This window comes from Ranitomeya imitator, chromosome 5, assembly GCF_032444005.1.
Source record: "Ranitomeya imitator isolate aRanImi1 chromosome 5, aRanImi1.pri, whole genome shotgun sequence".
In the NCBI taxonomy this organism is placed as follows: domain Eukaryota; kingdom Metazoa; phylum Chordata; class Amphibia; order Anura; family Dendrobatidae; genus Ranitomeya; species Ranitomeya imitator.
This window is the reverse complement of record NC_091286.1, coordinates 566,779,084-566,805,308: the sequence shown is the minus strand read 5'-3', so window position 1 is coordinate 566,805,308 and position 26,225 is coordinate 566,779,084. Positions and strand designations below refer to the sequence as shown.

Genomic DNA, 26,225 nt, shown 5'->3' with positions numbered 1-26,225 from the left:
GGCTTGATTGCCCAGCTCAAAATAGGACTGCCGAGTAAAAAATAGTTTGCGTTTTGACTTAGCATCTGCATGCTGGTTATATAGTCTCTGGGAAGTAAGCCATTCAATTCTATTACTGCTGGACTGATTAGCTATATAAGTGGCCTCTGAGTCTTTTAATCTTTGCTCTATCTCCTCGTCCTCCCTCGCCGTTACCCTCTTGATATAGGAAATAGTTGAAGACAAGCATCCTCTCAGGTATGCCTTCAGGGTATCCCAAAATAAACCAGAGTTTTGGAGTTCCGAATGTGTTAGAGTAAAAACGTTCAACTGATCAACCGTCCTATCACTAGAGTCTATCAATTTCAACCAAAAGGGATTCAATTTCCAGAACCTATTACTATTATCGGATTGCTCATATTTAAGTTTTAGAATAATTGGACTATGGTCCGAGATCCCCCGATTACCATGTTCAATGCTATCCACCCGTAATGCCAACTCACTCGACCCAAATATATAGTCTATTCTAGATAGAGATTGTCTAGTTGACGAGTGGCAGGTGTACCCTCTAACTTCCGGATGATTTATTCTCCATAAATCTAACCACCCGCTCCCGTTCATAAACAATGCTAATTGAGAGGGTTGTTGAGGTAAAGTGTCCCCTGGTGTTACGTCATCCAGTCTCAATCTATCCATGGATTGATTCATAACTAAGTTAAAGTCCCCCATACAAATAACCTTGGCTTCTGGATATTTTAAGGAGAAGCCTAGAGCCATACGGAGGATTGACACATTAGCAGGAGGAGGATTATAGATGCACAACAACACATACTCTCGTGAATTAATAAATGCATGCACAAAAACGAAACGGCCTTCTGGATCACGTCTCGCCTCCCTGGCCTCCCATCTGACCTCCTTGTGTATCAGCAGAGAAACCCCTCTAGAGTAGCTAGTGTGGAATGTGTGCAAGGACCATTGTACCCACGATTTCTGCATACATCGAACTGTGTCCCTTGTTAAATGTGTCTCTATTAGTGCCACAACATGAGGGTGGTATTTTTTTATCTGCGAAAACACCTTAATTTTCTTTCGTGGGGTCTTTATACCTCGTATGTTCCAGGTCATACATATAATTTCAGCCCCCATGTTTACTCTCAAAGGGAAAATTAATGCATATCATTACTATTCGGGTGTAGTTCAGCGGCATTGCACAGAGCAAAGAGTCAGCATTAGCGGCAACTATACTTAGTAAACAACTAAATCTAATACATAAAACCAAATTGAACAAAACTTGAACAATAGAGGAGTATATTTCCATACTCCCACAGTCAAATTGAAAAAGGGATACCCTCACTGGATTCAGTGTCCGGTATTGTTGACATTTCCTGCACCCAGACAGAGAGCTCTATCTATACTGCCATTAGTCAGGGAACCCAGGTCAGGAGTCCTCCGCATTCGATCCCACACGGGACCGCAGCCACTCGATCGCCTCCGCTGGGTCTGTGAAAAATAAGGAGGAGCCCTTATAAATAATACGGAGCCGGGCCGGATAAAGCATAGAGTAGACAATGTTCTTCTCTCTAAGTTGTTTCTTGACATCTATAAATCGTGCCCGCTGCTTTTGAAGCTCCATGGAAAAATCTGGAAAGATCGATATGGTAGCATTATCGAATTTAATGAGGCCCTTCTGTCGCGCCAAGCGAAGGATGGTGTCTCTGTCTCTACAATTAAGGAGACGCGCCAGAAAAGGTCGCGGAGGGGCTCCAGGAGGGAGAGGTCTCGTCGGGACCCTATGGGCCCTCTCCACTGAAAATGTTGAGGAGAATCCATCTCCCAATGAAGACTTAAGCCATTCCTCCAGAAATTGCTCAGGCTGCTGGCCCTCTGACCGCTCCGGGAGACCTATAATTCGGATATTATTGCGGCGCAGCCTATTTTCCAAGTCGTCTGCCTTTTGCTTCCAGGCATTCACGGATCCAGCAGCTTTATTCAGTTTAGCTTCCATAGGGGTGATAGTGTCCTCTATATGAGACACCCTCGTTTCAACCTCTGAGATGCGCCCTCTCATAGCCTGCATGTCATGTCGCAGGCGCCCCACCTCAGTATGCACATTTTCTATTTTCTCCGTGAGAGATGATCTAGTGAGAGATATAGCTTGCATCAACTGTTCTGATGCCTGTTTAAGAGTCAGTTCATCCTCTCCTCTCTCCTCATTACCATCAGAGGGGCGACCTTTACGCTGGGATGGTGCGGGATTATTTCTAAGACTGCGCACATTATCAGGAGGATCATCCTTGGCATATTTTTTTAATTTTTCAGCGGCTGCAGCTCCTCTAGGGTGCTGCATGATGAGTGTTCACAAGAAGATTATGCAAAGCGACCTCAGAGGCAATTATGGGGAAGCTCAGAGATAGTCACTGTAACACGCAGGCTGTGTAGTTTCACAGTTACCACCGGGGAAGCAGCTAGAAAGGGGTTAATCCCTGTAGTGTTATGGCACTAGTAGGGACAATGTCCACCCGACAGGGGGGCGCAGGTCCCACTTTTCAGGGCCCACACTGCACCACCCCTACTTCTTCAGGCACACTCTCACTGCCCAGCACCGCTGATGTAATTAAAAGCGCAACTCCCTATCTGCCAGGGTGTGCGCTATATTAATGGCCGCTGCCCCAGGCACGTACCGACACCTGCCAGTCCTCACCGCTCCTGCGTGCAAGCTCCCCGTCTCACTCTCCAGCACCATTCACCGCCGCTGCTTCCAAGATGAAAGGGATTCAGCAGCGAGCAGCGCCGTGTTCCATGCTCCCTCTCTGCTCCCACGTGCAGGTGCCCCGCTGCTCTCACCAGCGCGGTCAGCCGCCGTTGCCTCCGGGATGATAGGGGGCTCAGCTCCAGCAAAAGGCAGCGCCGCGTCCTGTGCTTCCTGGCGCGTGCTCTGAAAATGGCCGCCGTCACCTGCGGGGATCTCCTGTCCGCTCCGGTTCCTGCGGCTCCCGACTCCACGGATGTCTGTAGCGGTCCCCCAAAGATCCAGAGGGCTCTCTGGTATGTAGGACTCCGATTCGGGTTGGCACCACTCGGTCCCAATCAGTATTTGTGGCAGATATATCTCAGGATATACGGAGCTCTCTTAAGATGCTTCCGTCTTCTTCGGCTACATAGCCACGCCCCTCTTTTTCTTTTTTTGCCAACTAAAAGTAAGCTTTTTCCCAGGCCTCCCCATTGGCCTTGGCACATCCCCGAATGTCTTAAAACATTTTCATACTTAAAGGGGCATTCCCATCTTCAAGATCCAGTCCCAATATGTAGTAGATGTAGTAATATCAGCAAAAATTTGAAATGTAGTATAGTTCTTTGGATTCACTATGTTGCTTGCCCCATGTGCAGGGCATTGCGGTGACGGGTATTCATGGTTATGACCGCTAACAACTAACTGTCACTATGAGTGGTTGTAATCATGGATACTTAAGCTACAGCATCACCCTGCACATGGTGTAAGCGGCATAGCTAATCAGAAGAACTATACCACATTTCTAATTGGAGGTATTTGCTAATATTATTATTATACCTACTACATATTGGGATAGGAATAATCTTGGAGATTCTAATACTTTTAAACACAAAATGGCAACATTTAAACAGGTTGTCCACAACTAACTTATTGATGATTTTGTCTGCAGGATAGGTCATCAGAATCATTCCTGTTGGGGTCCGACACCCAGCAACCCCACTGATCAGCTAATATCTGCTCCTGAAGTGTCTGCAAGTAAGCAATATAAGACAGCAGCCCCTTACATTGTTTAGTAGCCATTCAAGTGAATGAGAGAAAACTATAGTACATGACAGTGTCTTCTAAACAATGTACCGACATAATGTGTTCCCCATCGTACATAACGTATGTGCTGCTGGCGGATTAGTTTACAGCTGATCGGGGGGGGCGCTTGGTGCCTGACACATAGGTCGTTACGTCAGCGCTCAGCAGTCTAGGGATCCCATTGTTGGACATGTATGCATATTATTTGAAATGTTTCGGTATGTGCAGCAGCACTTGCTTATTTGATTCATGTTTTACATGTTTGATCCGTTTTACATGTTTGATCCTTTTCATCTGCTTCCTTAAATTACGGTATGTTACAGAGGGTAAAGCAGAACTAATTTTGAAAAATGATAAAAATCAAGCAGAAAACCATTAATCTAGAATGAGGCCAGCATCCTAGCACTTAAGTCAGATTAGCGCTGTCATCCCTTTTCTCCGTAATGCTCTTGCATTGTTATTACAGGCCATAGGCCTCGTGTTTTAGGCCGATTACATTAGCATGGCTTCTCATCTACAGTGACATTTGTACATGTGTAGTCCACCAAGTGGAAGTGTTTAAAGTTTAAAAAGTCATCTTGTGAAAGTAGTTAGTGCTTGTCCGTGGTGGTGTTACAGATGTACAGCCTTGTAAATACTTAGAGGTAGCTGTCTGCTTCCTCCAGGTATTGCTGCAAGGCCTAAGGACGATGGGAATAACCAAGAAAATGATGTCTTTTATGTGAACCCTGATCCCACGCTGGGGTCTTGATGAGATTAGGGGAAACTGTGTACAGATGTAGCAAAGCGGAGATTGAACTGCACAACATAAGTGTATGTATTTCTTTGCCTGTGTGTATTGGATGGGTTGTTACTGACATCTGGTGAGAATTTCATGTCAATAGCACCTTTAGAAATATATTTACTTAGAAAATTGGTGACGTTTTTAATACTTAATTCACCTGCTGTATTGTTGTTTTTTATTCCCATTTGCAGGATGCAAGGCCAAACAACTAATAGACACAGCACGGGGACATATAGCCAAGATGGTGAGAGGAAAACCAGAAGATATCATCTTTACTTCTGGAGGGACAGAAGTGAGTTTAATGGCAGTACTGTATATTCGGTGACAGCAAACAGTTTGTACTGTTCTTACTAGGGCTGTGGAGCCGGTAAGCCATACCTCTGACTCCAACTCCCCAATTTCCCTGACTCCGACTCCACAATTCCAACTCCACCGCACTGGTCACTACTGAGCATGTACATAAAGTGCAGCACAGATTCATCTCAACTCCGACTCCACAGCACTGATCACTACTGAGCATGTACATAAAGTGCAGCACAGGTTCATCTCAACTCCGACTCCACAGCACTGATCACTACTGAGCATGTACATAAAGTGCAGCACAGATTCATCTCAACTCCGACTCCACAGCACTGGTCACTACTGAGCATGTACATAAAGTGCAGCACAGATTCATCTCAACTCCGACTCCACAGCACTGATCACTACTGAGCATGTACATAAAGTGCAGCACAGGTTCATCTCAACTCCAACTCCACCGCACTGGTCACTATTGAGCATGTACATAAAGTGCAGCACAGATTCATCTCAACTACGACTCCACAGCACTGATTACTACTGAGCATGTACATAAAGTGCAGCACAGATTCATCTCAACTACGACTCCACAGCACTGATCACTACTGAGCACGTACATAAAGTGCAGCACAGATTCATCTCAGCTACGACCCCACAGCACTGATCACTACTGAGCATGTACATAAAGTGCAGCACAGATTCATCTCAACTCCGACTCCACAGCACTGATCACTACTGAGCATGTACATAAAGTGCAGCACAGGTTCATCTCAACTCCAACTCCACCGCACTGGTCACTATTGAGCATGTACATAAAGTGCAGCACAGATTCATCTCAACTACGACTCCACAGCACTGATTACTACTGAGCATGTACATAAAGTGCAGCACAGATTCATCTCAACTACGACTCCACAGCACTGATCACTACTGAGCACGTACATAAAGTGCAGCACAGATTCATCTCAGCTACGACCCCACAGCACTGATCACTACTGAGCATGTACATAAAGTGCAGCACAGATTCATCTCAACTACGACTCCACAGCACTGATCACTACTGAGCACGTACATAAAGTGCAGCACAGATTCATCTCAGCTACGACCCCACAGCACTGATTACTACTGAGCATGTACATAAAGTGCAGCACAGATTCATCTCAACTACGACTCCACAGCACTGATCACTACTGAGCATGTACATAAAGTGCAGCACAGATTCATCTAATCTATGACCCCACAGCACTGATCACTACTGAGCATGTACATAAAGTGCAGAACAGATTCATCTCAACTACGACTCCACCGCACTGGTCACTACTGAGCATGTACATAAAGTGCAGCACAGATTCATCTCAACTCCGACTCCACAGCACTGATCACTACTGAGCATGTACATAAAGTGCAGCACAGGTTCATCTCAACTCCAACTCCACCGCACTGGTCACTATTGAGCATGTACATAAAGTGCAGCACAGATTCATCTCAACTACGACTCCACAGCACTGATTACTACTGAGCATGTACATAAAGTGCAGCACAGATTCATCTCAACTACGACTCCACAGCACTGATCACTACTGAGCACGTACATAAAGTGCAGCACAGATTCATCTCAGCTACGACCCCACAGCACTGATCACTACTGAGCATGTACATAAAGTGCAGCACAGATTCATCTCAACTACGACTCCACAGCACTGATCACTACTGAGCACGTACATAAAGTGCAGCACAGATTCATCTCAGCTACGACCCCACAGCACTGATTACTACTGAGCATGTACATAAAGTGCAGCACAGATTCATCTCAACTACGACTCCACAGCACTGATCACTACTGAGCATGTACATAAAGTGCAGCACAGATTCATCTAATCTATGACCCCACAGCACTGATCACTACTGAGCATGTACATAAAGTGCAGAACAGATTCATCTCAACTACGACTCCACCGCACTGGTCACTACTGAGCATGTACATAAAGTGCAGAACAGATTCATCTCAACTACGACTCCACCGCACTGGTCACTACTGAGCATGTACATAAAGTGCAGCACAGATTCATCTAATCTATGACCCCACAGCACTGATCACTACTGAGCATGTACATAAAGTGTAGCACAGATTCATCTCTACTAAAAACCGAAATTCTTAGGTCAGGAACAGAACAGACATTTACAGGACTTTCAGAACGTTCCCAAATTATTCTGAAAACATTCACAGCACATCCTGCATTGTACTACTGTACCCAATTTATTATATATTTTTGAAGTAGGTCCATTTTATTCCGTCTCCATTAAAATTGCCACCGACTCCACAGCCCTGGTTCTTACGTGCATTGTGGTCAAAACTTTTCTTGGTATTTTTGATAATGTCTTTGCCATCAAAAACACTGGAACCTTCACTTTACAGACCCCAATATTAGTCAAAGACATTTGCCAAGATTCATTTATGTGAAATCAATCTGTCATAGATCTCACAGTTATTAACTGTCAATGATATTTCCTATTTCTTTATAACATACTTTTTATTTAATATTTTAAGGGTTATTCCCAAGGTATAAAGTTACCTCCTATCTATAGCTTATGGAATAACTTGCTTATCACTGGAACACCCAGTGATCCTAAGAATGAGGCTGTAGAACCCAGAAATGAGACTCTGCAAAACACCATGTTGAATGGATAGGAAGTGCGCATGCTTCTCCCATGCTCTATTAATTGTCTATGGGACTGATGGAAATAGCGGAGTGCTTCATTCAAGATGAAGCCATGCAGAGCCCAGTTCTTGCGTTCAAGAGCGTCTTATTGAGATCACTGGGAATCCCAGGGGGTCAGACCCTCTCCATCTGTAAGTTATTCCCTATTGGTATAGGATAGTGTACTATCTTGGGAATAACCATTTAAAAGCTGCAGCATGTGAACTTGGCCTTAGTTGATTTGATGCATTTGTCTTGCAGGCCAATAACATGGTATTGTTTTCAGCTGTGGACGACTTCAACATGACCACCAATAAAAAGCTAAACAGCCCCTTAGACAAGGCATTACCACACATCATCACCTCAAATGTGGAGCACGACTCTATTGCCCTGCCACTTAAACACCTACAAGAGGCACATAGAGCAGGTGAGTCTTTGTTCTTTCTTTTCTTGTTCAACCTAATAGGAATTAGATTGCTAAATTCCAAAAATGACAAATTTTAAAAATTGAAAGGGTTAGGATATTTTCACTGCAGAATTTCCACTGTGAAAAAACCAAGACTAAATCAAATTTTCCTGCGTAAAGGTTGTGGCATTTCCTGCAAATGTCATCCTTTTCTCCACTTTGTATAACCTTATCCGCAATGTTGTTGCTCCAGAGAATGATGGAAAATCTGTTGCATATATGATTTATCTGAACGCACCCTTAAAATGTGTAAATTCTGTACCAATCCTTCCATTTGTGAACAATTTGCACTTACTAAGTGTGCAGGCATTCTCCTTATTAGAGCACAGCTGTTGCTTTGTTAGTAGTTTCAGGCCCCTACATTTATTGAGTTCAGGACCCTACATGCACGACGTGGGCTTAACCTCACCTGGAGAATTGGATCCTCCAAGCCCTATGCTTGGATGACAAGAAGGCATCGACACGGAAGGGCCACCCAGTTGGAATAGGAGGACAGTGGTGTCAGGACGGCAACTGGAGGAGCAGAACTGGAACTTCAGGAGCGGATGAAACTGAGCCAAATCAATAGCAATGTTTGTAGCAGAGTAGTAATCCACAAGGGAGTTGGGAAGACTCGGTAGTGAAGAACTGGTGTAGGTTGAGCTGAATTGTACAGGAGGTCGCAACAGAAAAGCTGATAGTGATATAGCAGAATTGCGCCAATGATATAGCAAATTTATACTTGGAGTAGATGATTCCAGTGCAACGTTTCAGCCACGCAGTGCCTTTATCAAGCCGTAAAAAAAAAGATCCATGTCTCTATTTTTTATGGCTTGATAAAGTCCCTGCGCGGCTGAAATGTTGGAATTTTTCTCTACCAATAAACTTAACAAAGGAGGACGTCTGATGCCCTGGTTCCTGGATTTCTCGATATAGCAAACGTAGGTTTACAAAGCAGGCACAATGCTATAGCACAGCTGGCCTAGCAATGTTGCAGAGTTTGGTTTGCAGCAGAGTTCACAATTGCAGAGTTGGCACAGTTGTTTTAGCACTGTTGACCCAGCTATACATGGCAAGGCTGGGTTTGCAGCAGAGTACAGCACAATAGGCACAGTAGTTTAGGAGCGTTGAAATCCACAGTGGGGGTGACGCCAACCACTTGAATTTTCAAGCCACCGCCTAAACCGGGCTAAGTGCTCCGGGAGTGTGACGTCATAGGAGCATGTTGTGTTCAAGACAATCCACCGAACAAAGGGAATTAGAAACAAATTGTCTCCTGACCGCTCATGTGACCGTGACGTCATCGAAGGTCCTTCACTCTCTGCATTCTCAGGAACGGAGGCAGACGCTAGCAGCGCTGTGAGCCAGGGGCCGTCCGAGGGTGAGTATATCCATGTTTTTTATTTTTATTATTTATTTTTTGCATGAATATGGATCCCAGGTCCTGAAGGAGAGTCTCCTCTCCTCCAGACCCTGGGAACCACACGCCGTATAAGATGACTGGGCGTATAAGATGACCCCCGTCTTATACGGTGGGCATATCCCAAATTCCATATTTTATATGGAAAAGTTGGGGCTCGTCTTATACACCAGAAAATACGGTACTTTACATTTACATAGTGAGTTAAGCATCATACCTCTTTAAAACCATTCATTCTGTAAAACATGCATTAATTGTAGACGTCTGGAATTCCTTTTCATTGTATTGTATGTAAATACCAGCATTATTATGTGAATGAGCATTAATTACTTCTGATAATGAAGCATCAGCAGAATGTAACTCTTGATATTGCGCGGTATTTTTCCATTTATTTTTCCGTTTAATCCAGAGGTAACCTTTGTGCCTGTCTCTACCACATCGGGGAGTGTGGAGGTTGATGATGTTGTTGCTGCCATTCGTCCAAACACTTGTCTTGTTTCAGTAATGCTGGCAAATAACGAGACTGGGGTCATCATGGTGAGTGAGCTATTGCAAGACTACAGTCATTAGCCAAAACTACAAGGAAATGCTGTACTATTTCATTAAAGACAATATTAAACGAATTGCACCTATTGTCCGAATTTTACTAACATCTCTGCCTAAGTTATATCACTTGAAGGGGTATTTCGATAATAGAAAGTTAAAAGATCCCAGTCGGAGATCATGTGCTTTTCTGCTATTACTATTTTCCACAATTACTTTTTAAAATAGTAAAATCCAATATAAATGTAGTTTTGCTCTAATCTTACCCATAGAATAAAGATCAAATGTCATTTTTACAACACATTGAACACTCTAAAAATCAAAACCTAAAAAGCAATAGCATACGGTAATTGCTGTGGACTTTTTTTTCCATGCCACTGTTTTTTTTTTATGTTTTCCCATATGTTATGTAGTAAATGGTGCCATTAAAAACTACCAACTCGTCGTTCAAAAAAAAAAACATGGCTACTTTTCTGGAAGATTTGATAAGTTATGGATTTTGAAAGGCACGGATGAAAAAGTAAAAGTGGGAAAAAAAATGTCTGCAACAGAAAAGGGTTAAGGAGTTAAGTTTTTGTCTGAAGCATGATTGATTGAGCGTATTTTTTCTGTTTGAAGGCAAAATTCATATACTGGGATTTATGCCAATTTTCATTTATGTGTATATATTTCGGCTAACTCTGATTCGTCTTTGCAGCCCATTGGTCAGTTATCCCAACGCCTGGTGCTGATTTCTAAAGAGCGACAGGCCCAGGGTCTTCCCCCCATCCTCTTACACACCGATGCTGCACAAGCTCTGGGCAAGATCATTGTTGATGTTCAAGAGTTGGGAGTCCATTATTTGACCATTGTAGGACACAAGGTAATGAGAACTTGTCATATCTTTTAACAATTCTCAGATCCCCTGACTAAGAAACCGAATGCCATGGTATTAAACACATTGTCCACTATTTCATTGATGATCGATCTTTAGGATAGGTCATCAAAGTCTGATCGGTCGAGATCCGACACATGGCACCCCAGCCGATCAGCTGTCCTTGGTGTCGGCGGCGGCTGCGTTCGGGCGGAAGTACTAACTTGCACAACTGCTCCGTCTTCTGGTAGTGGCCGCGGCTGGGTACTGCACACCCACCTCCTATTCAAATCAATAGGAGGAGGATGTGTAGTACCCTGCGGGGCCACTATCAGAAAACGGTCAGCTCCGCAAGTGAGTATTTCTGGCTGGCGGTGCCGCCACCGATAACAGCTGATCGGTAGTGGTGCTGGGTGTTGGATCTCGACCAATCAGACATTGATGACCTATCCCAAGGATAGGTCATCAATAGTGATGAGCGAGGGTGCTCGAATAAGGTGTTATCTGAGCATGCTCGAGTGCAAATAAAGTATCTTCGGCTTGCTAGGATACTATGTTTGAGTGGCTGTGGCTGCATGTCTCACGGCTGTTCGACTGCTACAACACATGCAGGGATTGGACGACCTTATATTTGGCTATATATAACATATGTAACCTATTTCTTTCAGGTTTGGCTGTCTGTATAGAAAACTATACTAACATTGTTCATTTGCTGGATGTTTTCACCACTGAACAACAAAACTGGAAATCTTTTTTCTAAATGGTGTTTAGAGTGTCATTGTCCTCAGTACCTGCACTCCCTTTGATCAAAATGTCACGGTTACAGAAGTTTTCTAAAATGATAGTTAAACTTTTTAATGGGGTTTTCCAGTTATGGAAAATCCCTGTCAATCAACTGCAGCTTATTTTAATAAATCAAACAACTGTGCTCATCGTCCCTAGGTCCATGCTCTGCCACTGCTTCCAGTGTCACGTAGACAGCGCTGCAGCCTGTAGATGAGCTCAGAACCTCTGCCTGAGTTGATGGCATAAGCTACTAAGAGTCGCTGAGGTTTCTGATTGACTGCAGCGCTGCAGACAATAATGGACACCAGGGAGAAGTGACAGAGACTCGGCACTGGACCTGGGGAGGGTGAGTAAAGTCCAGTTTCAACAAAATAAAATTAACTGCAGCTAGGGAACAGGGGTTTTCCGAAAACCTCTTTAATGCCGCAAGCACTTTTTCTGTGACTTATTGCCCAATAATAATAGTCTGTCCATTAGGCCACGTTCACACGTTCATTATTTGGTCATTTTTTTACATCAGTATTTGTAAGCCAAAACCAGGAGTGGGTGATAAATGCAGAAGTGGTGCATATGTTTCTATTATACTTTTCCTCTATTTGTTCCACTCCTGGTTTTGGCTTACAAATACTGAGGGAAAATACTGACTAAATTCTATATGTCTGATCGTGGCCTTATAGTCACCTACATTCTACAAACTAACACTTGCTGTTTCTCTCATGCGTTTATTAATGGCTCACATTATACGTTGTCTATTTTTTTTTTTTTTTATTTCTTTGCAGTTTTATGGGCCTCGTATTGGGGCTCTGTATGTGCAAGGAATAGGAAACAAAACGCCACTACTACCGATGTTACATGGAGGAGGACAGGAGCGGAATTATCGACCAGGGTAGGCAAAAAGAAACACCGTAAATTGGAAAATGGATTTAGGTCAGCCCAATACAGAAATATATTGTTTTTAATGGTGGAAAAATATGATTCACTTGTTCTACTCAAACAAAATCATGATTTCCATTTTGAATAAATCGACCCCAGAACATACAAAAAATAGGAGCCTTTATACAAATTTTAAGGCTATGTGCACACGTCAGGATTCTTTGCAGAAATTTCCTGAACAAAACCGGACATTTTCTTCAGGAAATCCGCATGCGTTTTTTTCGCGATTTTATTGGCTTTTTTTGTGCGGATTTTTCATGTTTTTTTTCCGGAGCTTCCCAATGCATTAAATAGCGGGAAATCCGCAAAATTAATGAACATGCTGCGTTTTTTACCGCTATGCGTTTTTTTGCGGAAAAAAACGCAACATGTGCACAAAAATTGCGGATTGCATGCTTAATGGATGCGTTTTTTTGGCGGTTTTATCGCGTTTATATAGCGAAAAAAAAACGCGAAACATCCAGAACATGTGCACACAGGCTTTTGAGGCCTTTTGTGCAGCCAGCTGTATGTTATATATGATGGGAATGCCCATTGGTTTGTTGGTTATGGAATTCAATAGTTTACTGTACAATAGCCTCACTGGTAGCAGAGTCACCCCCTCAATTCAATCTGAAAGGTAAAGTAATATCCTTAAAGGGACACTGTCACCTGAATTTGGAGGGAACAATCTTCAGCCATGGAGGCGGGGTTTTGGGGTTTTTGATTCACCCTTTCCTTACCCGCTGGCTGCAGTATTGGATTGGAGTTCATTCTCTGTCCTCCGTAGTACATGCCTGCACAAAGCAATCTTGCCTTGCGCAGGCGTGTACTATGGAGGACAGAGAATGAACTCCAATCCAATATTGCAGCCAGCATGCAGCCAGCGGGTAAGGAAAGGGTGAATCAAAAACCCAAAAACCCCGCCTCCATGGCTGAAGATTGTTCCCTCCAAATTCAGGTGACAGTGTCCCTTTAAGCACTTTCTAACAGCTGTTAAGTCAATTATTCCATGCCACTGAAAACCCACAACAACTCCCACTTGAGGCAAATAGGTGGAAGAGGTTAACAATATTATGAAAATGAGAAACTTGCACATGATAACAATCGCCTCAAAACTTTGTATTGCCAATTAACATATTGGATATTATTCAGTGAGGGGAATGGCCTGGCAATCTGGTTGTTAGAAAACAATGCTTAAAAAAGAATGTCGTGGAAGATGTGGTCTCCTCTAAAGTGGTGGTATCATTAATTTTTTTTTTTTTTGTCCCCCCCACCTTTTTTCATACCATTCTTCCTCTTTCACCTTCTTTTCTTCTTTACGTTCCTCTAGCACACACAATCATTTTGTTCATGCAAGAGCTTATATTAATACCTCATCAAGCTGGTTATACTTACACTTTCTAATGTTTAACGATAGCGTAAAGAGGTTATCCACTACTTTTAAATTGATGACCTGTCCTTAAGATAAGTCATCAATGTCTGATTAGCCGGGGTCCAACACCTGGCACCCCCGCTGATCAGCTATTATTGGTAGTGGGGTACTACATATCCACCTCCTACTGATTTTACATACAAGGCGATGTTTAGTACCAAGCTCCTTCCACTACAAATAGATGGAGCAGCTCGGCAAGTGAGTACTTGAGGCTGCCGGAGCCAACACCAATAACAGCTGATCGGTGGGGTGCAGGGTGTCGGAGCCCGGCCTATCTGGCATTGATCACCTATTATAAGGCTAGGTCATCAATGTAAAAGTAGTGGGCAACCTGTTTAATATTAACAACCGTCAACTTTTTTATTGTTATTACCAGGGGCATAAATAGAAATCATGGGGCCCCAACAACAAAAAAATATATTAATATTCAGTAGGGGCCACAGAAGAGCATATATCACAACTTTGCAGCCTTTACAAAGTAATTTTCCTCCCACTGAAGGCCTAGATTCCCCTTTCATTGCTCCCATAAAGTTCTATGCCAACAAGTGTGTCCCACATACCCTGTATGATACCCCCATAGTGAATTGCGCCACAGAACCCTCCACACGCACAGTATGATAATCTTACTGTACCTCACCTGAACTCCCCCGGCAAAGTATGGTGACCTTAACACAGTATGATCCCTTAACTGTGAACCCCACACAGCTCTCCATACAATGTAATGGGCCTACATACAGTATAATGGCTCCCATACTGTATAATGGCCCCCACACAGTATGATAGATCCCACACAAACCTTCGCACTGTATAATTGATTGCATACAGTATAATGGCCCCCATATAGCCCAACATAAAGTACACAGGCTCCCACATCGCCCTCCAAATATTATAATGGCCCCCACATAGACCTCCATATATTATAATGGGCCCCACTTAGCCTTTCAAATATTATAATGCTTTTCAAATATTATAATGCCTCCCACTAATTTTACAAATATTATAATGGCCCCCACATAGACCTCCATATATTATAATGGGCCCCATATTCATATGCGGCACTCCATAATCCTGCGTATAGTATAATGTGCTTTCTATAGTCCTCCACATAGTATAATGCACTGCCCATAGTCCTCCATACAGTATAATGCACTCACCGTAGTCCTCAATTTAATATATGGACTCCCCATAGTCCTCCATATAGTATAGTGGACCTAATAATCCTCCATATAGTATGATGCAACCCATAGTTCTCCATATGGTATAATGCACTTCCAATAGTCCTACATATAGTATAATGCACTCCCATAATCCCACACAGTCCATACAGTATAATGTGCTCCCCATAGTCCATACAGTATAATGCACAGCCCATACTACATATAGTGTGATGTACTCACCATAGTTGATACAGTACAATGCACGCCCCATAATACATATAGTATAATGCCCTCCCCATAGTCCTCTATAAAGTATTATGGCCACCACAATGTGCTTGCTGCTTAAAACCCCCACAATACTCCCCTTTGTTCCCTTGCTGTACTGATCTCTGCAACAGGCGCACATATAAGGGCAACAGGCACCATGTAGTAACGTCATTGCGCCCGCTGCGATGAGATGTCAGTCGCCAAGGGAAATTAATGGAGGCTGAAGCGTCAGCTGACGCTCCCTCTTTCATCATTGCTTGCCACTGTATTGCCATTCAGGATGCCGATACCGTTGAACTTGCAATGATAGGCCCCATAGCAGCCATGTGGCCCGGTATGCCACTGTATGGAATGTCTTTGTAATGTTCTGTTTTAATGTCAGTATTGTTAAAATCCAGTACAAACATTTTAAGTTAAAAAAAGTGGCCTTCTGAATACAAGTTTAACATTAAATGAAGAAAGAACTTGCAATGTATTGATTAATACTCATCAGCGTTGCTTAGTTAACATTGTAACCTAGATATGGTTAGAGATCATTGTAGTGCTGGATAATACTCGGTGGATTATTACTGATTTATAAAGATTTTGTCACTTCCCTAGGACAGAAAATACACCTATGATTGCAGGACTTGGAAAGGTGAGGTTAATATTCTTTCTCTAATATCTCACTGTAAATCTAGCTGTAGATTAGACTAGAAGTTTTCCTGTACTTAAACATTGTTGTCTTATCAGTCTTCATGATGAGGACGAGGTACAACCCCTGTGACCTCCACAATGGTACTAAGCAGCCTCTTCAAATATAGTATGTCTGTTGCTTATCAGACTTGTGGGTGCAGGCAGTATGTCTGCCTACTGACCCAAAATGTAATGCAGACTAAATAGGATCTGCTGGGAAATGGCAGACATCAAAAGTCTAAAAATTCTGCTCAGTCTGTAGGGGGTTTCGCAAGTTATTAAATTCCGTTATTTAGTTAGGCATCATGAAAATAAGCAAGTTTGCAATTTACTTGCTTTATCTATTTGCTGTCATTCTCATGCTGTAACAGCTATTATCTTCCATACTGTTCAGCTGATTTATGTGGAGCTCGGCCATTATAGCCTGTACAAACAGTGGCCTAGTGTACGCACTAGTTACATTCCAGGAGAAGAGTTAACTCTTAACATATCAGCCACCTCTCCAGCTCATTAATTTCTATACAACAGTTAGCTGCTCACCTCCCTCCCCCCACCTCTCAGCACCTGAATGTTATCAATCTTGCAAAATCACCAACCCGCAGCATTGGCTTCTACCATTTATGCTCCTAATAAATGCTCTGGCTGGAGCGGTTTGTTCAGATGCCCTTTTATCTCTGTGTAAATACAGTGTTCTCACTGTACACTCCCAAGCAAACCACTGATGGCTAAATATGTTATAGCAAAACAATTGCTGATCTTTTTAGTTCTACTAATACTACAGCTCTGCTACTCACCAGAACACTTAAGGAGGAGGAGAGCCCACCCTGCCAGAAACCCGGAAAGTGAGAAGCTGGAAAGCTCTGAGCTGCTCAAGAGACAACTTGAAAATAACCCTTTTTTAAGACCATTTTTTATGATACAACACACTAGGTGGCTTTTAATATATGAACATTGAAAGTTTTTTCCTAAATCATTTCAGAAAAGGCTTATTGAGTTAAAGCTGATCATACACATAAGATAATATTCAGTGATGATAGATCATTACATTACTGACTTGGCTATTAATAAAGTACACACAGCATGACAAGTCATGCATGTTTATATCAATACTGAGTGTAGACAATCCACTGCTAAGTCATTCTGACAGCTTCTTTTCTGCAAGAAAGCAGAGGGCATGTCCGAATTCAGCCTGGTCCCTTTTTTCACAGACATCTGTCTTTGGGGATCAGTTGGGAGTATTACATACACATTAGTACTTCCAATTTACATATGCACGCCATATTCTGGTGGTGGCATATATCTTGAAAATAGAAGGATTGGTAGTTTGAAATGAGAATGAGAATCTGGAATTGCTTGCCTGAGGAGGTGGTGATAGCGAACTCAGTCGAGGGGTTCAAGAGAGGCCTGGATGTCTTCCTGGAGCAGAACAATATTGTATCATACAATTATTAGGTTCTGTAGAAGGACGTAGATCTGGGGATTTATTATGATGGAATATAGGCTGAACTGGATGGACAAATGTCTTTTTTCGGCCTTACTAACTATGTTACTATGTTACTATGATCCTTATCTTTCCCAACATCATCTGTTGGAGGCCCTCTATACACATAAAACTGTTTTCTGAACCTGTCAATGTCGGTGGGTTCAGCCAACGTTAGTCTAATGGGGATGAGGGCCTTTCGTCTGACCTCTGATAGGGTAAGTTCACACATTGCTTAATAGGGTTGTTCAGGACAAATAGTTAGTTGGCTCATAGTGAAAAAAGAGCAACAAAAAAAAAACCAGGCAGATAGTTGCTAACTGGTAAGCAACTGCATGTCTTTTGTATCCAGCTCAGAGCAGTCACTGACTGCTCCTGCCAGCGATTCAGCTGCTTCACGTCAACAAAGCAGCTCTTCCTCTTCCAGGCCGCTCTGTCGACAGTGTGGCTGCCGATGTCATGCTGATTGACAGCTGGCTTCCCACATTTATGCAGCGGGGGGCTGGCTGTCAATCCTCATGGTATTGGCAGTCACATCCTGTCAACACAGCAGAAGAGAAGTTGTTGATCTGTTAATGTGATGTCAGTGGAAGACACAAAATCATCGCTCTGTGCTGGCAGAGTTCTGCACTAGGCAGAACAGGCAAGTAGTTAGCAACAACCTGCCTGTTAGTTAGTAGGCCCGCAGTAGAATATGTATATAGTCCTGGATTACCCCTTTAATTACTATGGTTTTTCCACACACATTTGCTTGCAGAAAGTACATACAATTTTTAAAAGTTCGTTTTCTGCAGAAGTTCATTGAAGATTTCTCATTTGGTGAAATTTCTGGCAGACTTGCAATTTTTTTTGCTGCTTATTGTCACAAAATGTGCAGTAGATGCATAACGGTAAGCTAATCTGCCCCCGTGCACTTAGCCTGACTTGTTAGTTTTCTGTGACTTGACTTCCTTGCAGGCTGCTGAGTTGGTGAGCTTACATTGTGTGGTTTACGGGAATCACATGAGAAGTGTTCGGGACTATATGGAGCAGAGATTACAGGTGAGCTGGTTTTCCAGAATCAAGACATTGTTAAATTTGATATAGTTTTATTACTGATTGTATGGTTCACAGTAGATTTACACGTGTATGTGATTCCTTTTACATACCGCAATTAAATTCTACGAAAAACTTTAAGTTCCCTAAATGTTATTGTATTTAAAGGGGTTGGCCAGCTGCAGACAAAAAAAAAAAAATCTCCTTCAATAACCCACATTTGCTCTGGTAGGCCCCTCTGGTCTGTGTGAACGAATGGTGATGTGCTGTCAGTGCCAATGGGGGGCTTTGGGGGTCACATGCCGTACTACTCACGTCCAGACTTGCCAAAAAAGACCAGCGGGAGACGGCCAAACAATTTCCCTTGGATAGGCTGGCGACTGATAGTTGTATATTGTTAGTTTATAACATTTGTGGCTCTTTCTGTTTTGATTTGTTTTTTAACAACCAAGCCACATCTTTTATATGATTAGATAATTTCCTCCCTATGCATTCTATAAATATTTTAGGTCACCAAGACAAAAACAGAACTTTAAAATGTATTTATTTGTGACTATTCCAAATGATCCCTTCTTGAAAAGCATCTTGTAAGATATTTGAGGTAGCTACTAGCTACCCGTAAAAGTGTCATGTTCTTTTGACAAGTCTTGCAACATAACGAGTCATATTAGGCAAGATAGGCAATAATCTGCAGACTGTTGTTTCGGGAAAGCTGACCCTCATCAGTGCAGAGCAGGGTTTGGCAGCCAGAATGAGGTGCCATTGACACAGCTTTGGTTGGGGGATCTGGCTATCCTTATGAATACTTGCTGTATATGGAGTCTTATTTAGAGTGCTCCATGGGAAAAAGATGCAAGTAAGATGCAAAGATGCAAGCTTGGTTCCCATTGCGTTAATGGGAAAGCGCTAACGGACAGCGTTGCACGGCGAAATTAACGCCGCGCAACGCGTCCGTTAGCGCGCCCATTCACGGCAATGGGAACGCGCAGCACTAGCGCGTGCCGTGTTCGGCACGCGCTAGCGACGCGCCGGTTTTTCCTGGCGCGCCGCGGACGCTGCTCGCAGCGTCCGAGGCGCGCCCGTGGTCCGTTCCCCGCTCTCGCAGATCGGGGATCTGCGAGAGCGTGGACGTTACCGCGACCCCGGGACGCGGCCACATTAAAAACATTGCGTTAGCGCAACCCGCTAGCGCTAAACGGGTTGCACTAACGCAATGTGACCCTAGCCTAAGCCAATCCTCTCCCAAAAGCTATTACCGTAGTTAAATCACGTCTTCAGACTCAGGAAATACCTGTCTAACGGAACAACTGTACTTCTTACCTACATCAAACAAGTACAAATCCAACTTTATTTTTTTTTTCTACAAATAATTATTAGGTAACCCTTTTCAGTTTGGAGCACTCTCAAAGATCAGCTGATTTTTTTTTTTTTTTTTTTTGGGGGGGGTGGTGGGGGGGTTGAATATCAGAACCCCCAGCAAATGCTGATTTTGGGGGGGGATAGGCCATAGAGCCTGCTAACATATTATAGTAGTAAATGTCAGATATTTAGATTGGCACTTCCCTGTTCTGCCTTATGAAAATGGTGTCCCAAGCAGGGAAGCACCTCAATGATGTTATGATATAACGTGTTTTCTGGGGTTCTAGAATCTGCTTCAACTACCTAAAAGCCCAAAACAGTGGTCAGACTCGAAATTTGCATCTGGATCAGCCTATAAAGGTTGCTTTTCTGTACAGAGCAGATTCTATGTGTCTAACTTGTGTCATTTTATAGCGCCACTCCAGCATTTTTTTTTCCCATCGCTGGAGTGGTGCTTCTAATCTAATATCCCTGCTTGTAGTATTATACTTATCATCGCCATCTTCAACTTTTTTCAGTGCTGCTCCAGTCCCACAACTTCTGACTGACCAGAAGTCATAAGTTATGTCACAAGCTCCCAATGCAAGTCTATGAGAGCCAGACTGAGTGTTTTATAGACTTGCATTGAAAAGGGACCTTCCTTGCCCAGCAAACACTGGAGCGATCCGTCAGGTCACAAACTGCTGGCGACTGATGGAGAGGCATCGAAAGAAGGTGAAGATGGCGCTGTGTAAGTATAAGACTTGAGGCAGGGACCTTAGATTAGAAGCACCACTGCAGCGCTGCAATTAAAAAAGCTCTCTGAAGTGGTGCTATAATAATATTCACCAAAAGCTTTGTAGCTGGTCTTAACTCTGCTACATCTGTCAGTGACGCAAGCCTAGATTATGACTTTTCATATATTTCCATATTGTAGGTTGTATTCGGCAATAAGATCCAGTTTAACTCTCACTTCTCCGGCACTGAGATTCTTCCGAACACCTGCAACGTGTCAATACTTAGACCTGCTGTCCTTGGTGAGCATTTTATATATGTCAGTCATTTCCTACCCATGTTTTGATTTTTAACTCCTTACCACACCTTTACGATTCTAAAGTATGGTAGTTATTGCGCCTTGATGTGTTATTGTGCATGGAGCGTTACGCTCTGCCCATACACAAACTGGCAGAAACGTGACCTACCAGCCAGCCAGACACCCGCCACAATGGCTGTGATTGAAGATGGGCTGTGATTGAAGATGATCATGGTCTCAGTAGTGGACCTTCCCCTGGTATCAGTGATTGTCGAGACTTGATTTTTTATGAAAGCCAGTATAAAAGGTCTCCAGGATATTCTCCTGTACGATATACCGGCATAAATACATCTAGTAGTAGAAAATAGATTATACAATTAATGAGGTTGGACAGTCAGACTGTCATTTGACTTTTAGTTTATTTATGAGAAACCATGTACTATGTCGTCTACATAGTGCATAAATTATTCTACATCGGTCTTACATAGCATAAGAATATAGCGTGCAGTAGACGTAAACCAACATTATACATTGCATTCCTATGCTACAAAAGAAGAAGAAACGCAAAGTACAATTAATGGGATGGAGGGGAAATCACAGGCTGAAGCCTTAAAGGGCAGCACACATTGAGGAGAGAGTGGGAAGAAGAGTAGTTCAATTCTTGTCCTCATTGTCGACATCCAGACAGTCCAAGATGACAGTGTCTCTGAGGAGGCTGTGGATCAGCTTGCTACAGACTCGAATTTACAAGGTGTCACTCCCCGAAATGAACCAATGCCCGGCAACCCAAACAGCGGCCTTAAAAAAAAAAAAGGTCATAAAGCACCAGGTCTGAATGACCCCGATGGGGTGCACCCCACAGATGAATCCGTACATTGCAGAATGGCACGATGAATGGCTCCTTTTGGGGACAGAGTTTCTCTGGTCGTCCTCCTGGGCACCCAACAGGTGCTGTGCAAAGAGGCAATCCCAAAATACGTGCAAAGACGTTTCCTCCACATGGGGCACCTCAGGCAGTACAGGTGTTGCACAGATTCCGGGGTGTATGAGTGACTGGACAAGCAGCCCGCCCCATATCGCCATCCATGACAAGTCCTTGTGCCGGTTGGTCAACCTGTTCATTGACTCATTAGTCCAGCTGTCATTTACATGTAATGTCACCATAAATATGCAGTGGCAGCTTTTGTTTTATTGTAACCCTTGTTCTTGTTTCCAGGCCGCGAGTGGCTTTCACGCTGTGATTATCTTTTGGCGAGTGTTGGAGCAGCATGTCACTCAGACAGAGGTGACAGGTACATGAAATACTAATATGGAGTATTCAGACAGCTTGCTACAGATTACTAGCAGAAAATAGGAGGACCCACACGAAAACTCTACCACTCAGATTTTTTTTAAATTGTTTTGCATTCAAGAGCACAAATTTTACCCTGACAGACACAATCTCTTTCCACTGGTTTATCTAATAAATTGGCAAAGCAAATGATATCTCATGCTGACCCATGCATCTTCAGTTGGGGAGAGTAGCAAACATCTGATGAGTCTGAGTTGTAGTGTGCACCAGAATGTGAGTAGTTGGATCTTATACCAGTCGGCAAACAACAAAAAAACCCTGTGTAGTTACATGACAGGTGAGCAAGAAGTATGGTATAGATCGAAAAGCGGATGATGCTGCATCAGACTGAACAGGGTTTGTTTGTAGTCTGTTACCATGGAGACACGGTTCTGCATAGGAGCTGTGTACACAAAATAAGTTTGTATTGACAGTTTTGCAATGTTGCTTTATTTTTTTCCATTTTAATTCAACTTAAGCATAATGCCTAAAATCCAGTGTTTTTTCAACAGGCCGTCCCATGTGCTGCTGAGTAGCGGTGTGTCTCCTGATGCAGCACGTGGCGCCATTCGCTTGAGCGTGGGCACACAAACTACAAAAGAAGATGTGGATTTGATCGTTAAGGATCTTGAACAAGCGGCACAAAAACTGGAAAATGAAGACAGTAAAAAGGAAGAATTAAACAATTGACCAACATTTCTGTGTAACATAGGAAGCAATGTGTATTCACAGGACCTAACTAAGATTAGAGGAGAGACTTTCCACTGTAGTGGAATGGCGACCTAATGGCGTAACATTAGAATCTGATATATGTAGGAAGTAAACTGTACTGTGGAGAGGACTGGGAGATCATATCGAGCACCTCTGTACTTTATTTGTATCAGTTTATTTTCCTTAGATTGCTACTGTAAAAATCATAAAGGCTGGATAAGTATTTATTGCTAGACCTGTGCAAGACCGTTGGTGTCCTTTATTCTAGTGATTAGCTAGTTTCCTAGTGATCAGCTGGAATCCCCCTATGCTTTTGCCCCCCATTTTCTACTCTTCAGGCCAGTTTCACACATCAGGTAGAAAAAATATGACGTTCCAGCTCCTTAAAATTAGTGATTCTTTATTATCCATTTAAAAATTTCTTCATCTTAATAAATCCTTGCACAAACAGGAATGCATACTAGTGGAAAAGAAGAGTTAATGTGACGCGTTTAGATCTGATACGATCTTAGTCATTGCCATGCCATGCAATGACTAAAATCGTATCAGATCGAAACACGTCGCATTTAGTCGTTTTTTCCACTAGTATGCATTCCTGTTTGTGCAAGGATTTATTAAGATGAAGAAATTTTCTCCTACGCCTCCTTGGGGGACACAGGACCATGGGTCTTTTGCTGCTGCCACTAGGAGGACTCTAAGTAATACAGAAAGAATAGCTCCTCCCCTGCAGTATGCACCCTCCTGCTGGCTCCAAGTGAACCAATTCTTGCTTAGTGTCTGTGGGAGGCACTTGGGTCTTGTCAAGTTCCATTCCTGAATTTTCATCAGGATAAGGTAGTTTTGAGAACATCCCCGTCCTTTTTGCCAAAAGTTGTCTCATCCTTCCATCTCAATCAGGAGATTGTCTTACCGTCACTCTTTCCGGCACCAGTACATCGCATCGAGAAGGCCCTCCACACAATTGGCCAAATCCTGTTTTTAGGCTGACTGCATTATTGGTATTATTGCACCTGTGTATCTGTCATCCGCCATCTTCACTTGCGTCCGCTGCACTTTGGTTAGTGTAATTGTTTGGAGGCCTTGGACGGGTAAGCATCTCTACCTGTGTACTGGTTTTAATATTCATTCTCAGACCTCGGCAGACGCGACTGTCGGCAGACGAATTTTGCAGGCGGCTGTGCCGCATCTGTAACCTGTGGATACAAGGAGCAATTACAGTTGATTGTTCCCCCCCCCAGGGACTGCTTTAGGACGTCCCATGGTCCTGTGTCCCCCAATGAGGCGTAGGAGAAACAGGGATTTTTGTGTACTCACCGTAAAATCCTTTTCTCCGAGCCAATCATTGGGAGACACAGCACCCATCCTGTTAGCCTAACGGCTTTGGTTTTCTGTTGGCTTAGTTTTGACATAGTTCATCCTGGTTAAATGTTAAGCTCCTGCAGCTTTGTTTACCGAACTGGTTCACTTGGAGCCTGCAGGGGAGGAGCTATTCTTTCTGTCTTAGTGTCCTCCTAGTGGCAGCATAACACCCATGGTCCTGTGTCCCCCAATGATTGGCTCGTAGAAAAGGATTTTACGGTGAGTACACAAAAATCCCTGTTTTAAATGGATAAATAAACAATCACTAATTTTAAGAAGCTGGAACGTCATATTTTTTTCTACCTTCTGCTACTACTCGTCCTGGTCATAAACAGAGTTCCGTGCACCTGCGGTGATCGGTGAGCTGGCTGTGGCTCTTGTAGCCTTTTATTTTATTTGATTGCAGTTTCACACATCTATGTTTTAAAGTCCTGGTACAGTCTACAATGTAGATCAGGCTACCGACATTAGTTCTGGAGAGCCGCAGCTGTCTGTACTCGCAGATGTGTGTTACCAGCCTCACAGCACACTGAGATACTGATGGGGCTCAGTGGGGTCCAAAAAATGTTCTCTCTGTTCCTTTTTCTGGAGGTTGGATAATTTACTCATTTTTAGAAACTCTTTTAGGAAATTCTCGAGTAAGGACCGTTGTAAATTAACCATTTGTAGATACAAAAAGAAGTGTCTCCATTGTCCATGCATAGTAGGCATCATTCTTCATTTCTGCAGCTAGGGCACTACTGGCAAACTGAACATTTACTGCACTCTTACTAAACACATAGTAGCCAAAAATTGCAAACCATGTATTATGGGGCCTGACTAACGTGAATAGTAAATGATTTATGTGTATCAAGGTTTTTCCTCTGGAATTTTGCAAGTGCCTGGGAAAATCATTGTAAAATGACTGGCTTATAATTACTTGTAATTTTCGAGGACTGTCATGTTTGCAGAATGTTTGGTATCTCTTACTTTATTACTGTTTGGCTGCTGTGAAGAAATGAATGCGCAAAACGGATGAAATTAAAGTAAAGTTTTAGGAATGTGAAACGTTGTTACATGATATTAGATATTATGTTAATCATATTTGACAGAACAATCTGGTATTTATAAAAGATGTTATCCTGGCTTGATTGCCTGAAAAACACATTATTGATGACTATTGATATTGCTGACCTCAACACCTGACTGACACCTGCCACCCCCCCAATCAGCGTGCACCTGGATGTAATCAGTAAGTGGGGCTGAACAGCACTGCTAATTGTACTGTGTAGTGCTCGCTTCTGGGTAATGCAGTTCAGATCCTATTCAATTCAATATAATTATTATTATTATACATTTTTATAGTGCCATTTATTCCATGGCGCTTTACATGTGACAAATATAGACAAGTACAATAAACATGAGTAAAACAAGGCACACGTATGGACAGGAGGAGAGAGGACCCTGCCCACGAGGGCTCACAGTCTACAGGGGATGGGTGAGGATACACTAGGAGAGGGTAGAGTTGGTCATGTGGCGGTTCATCAGACAGAGGATCACTGCAGGTTGTAGGCTTGTCGGAAGAGGTAGGTCTTCAGGTTCCTTTTGAAGGATTCCGTGGTAGGCGAAAGCCTGATGTGTTGGGGTAGAGAGTTTGAGTATAGGGGAAGCACGGGAGAAGTCTTGTATGCGGTTGTTGGAGTGAGATATGAAAGAGGAGTAGAGAAGATCATGAGAGGATGGAAGGTTGCGTGTAGGTAGATATCGGGAGACCATGTCACAGATGTATGGAGTAGGCAGGTTGTGAATGGCTTTGTATGTCATTGTTAGTGTTTTGAACTGCAGCCTCTGGGCAATAAGAAAGCCAATGAAGGGCCTAGCAGAGAGGAGAGGC

The 26,225-nt window shown here is 43.0% G+C and overlaps 1 protein-coding gene across 3 annotated transcripts in view; it reads left to right on the top strand.

The window, feature by feature from the left end:
* Window positions 1-25,480, top strand: part of SCLY (selenocysteine lyase) — a 38,360-nt gene extending 12,880 nt beyond the window's left edge. Inside the window, exons 4-13 of one of the 3 annotated variants that reach the window (XM_069727752.1) lie at window positions 4,769-4,869; window positions 7,835-8,000; window positions 9,848-9,975; window positions 10,679-10,843; window positions 12,400-12,506; window positions 15,992-16,028; window positions 18,504-18,587; window positions 20,857-20,956; window positions 22,169-22,244; window positions 22,795-25,480. In XM_069727752.1, coding sequence (XP_069583853.1) covers window positions 4,769-4,869; window positions 7,835-8,000; window positions 9,848-9,975; window positions 10,679-10,843; window positions 12,400-12,506; window positions 15,992-16,028; window positions 18,504-18,587; window positions 20,857-20,956; window positions 22,169-22,244; window positions 22,795-22,972 — 1,142 coding nt within the window. In that variant the 3' untranslated portion in view covers window positions 22,973-25,480. The remainder of the gene's footprint in view (window positions 1-4,768; window positions 4,870-7,834; window positions 8,001-9,847; window positions 9,976-10,678; window positions 10,844-12,399; window positions 12,507-15,991; window positions 16,029-18,503; window positions 18,588-20,856; window positions 20,957-22,168; window positions 22,245-22,794) is intronic. The other 2 variants (XM_069727754.1, XM_069727751.1) reach the window with 2 other exon arrangements.
* The last annotated feature ends 745 nt before the right edge of the window (window positions 25,481-26,225 follow it).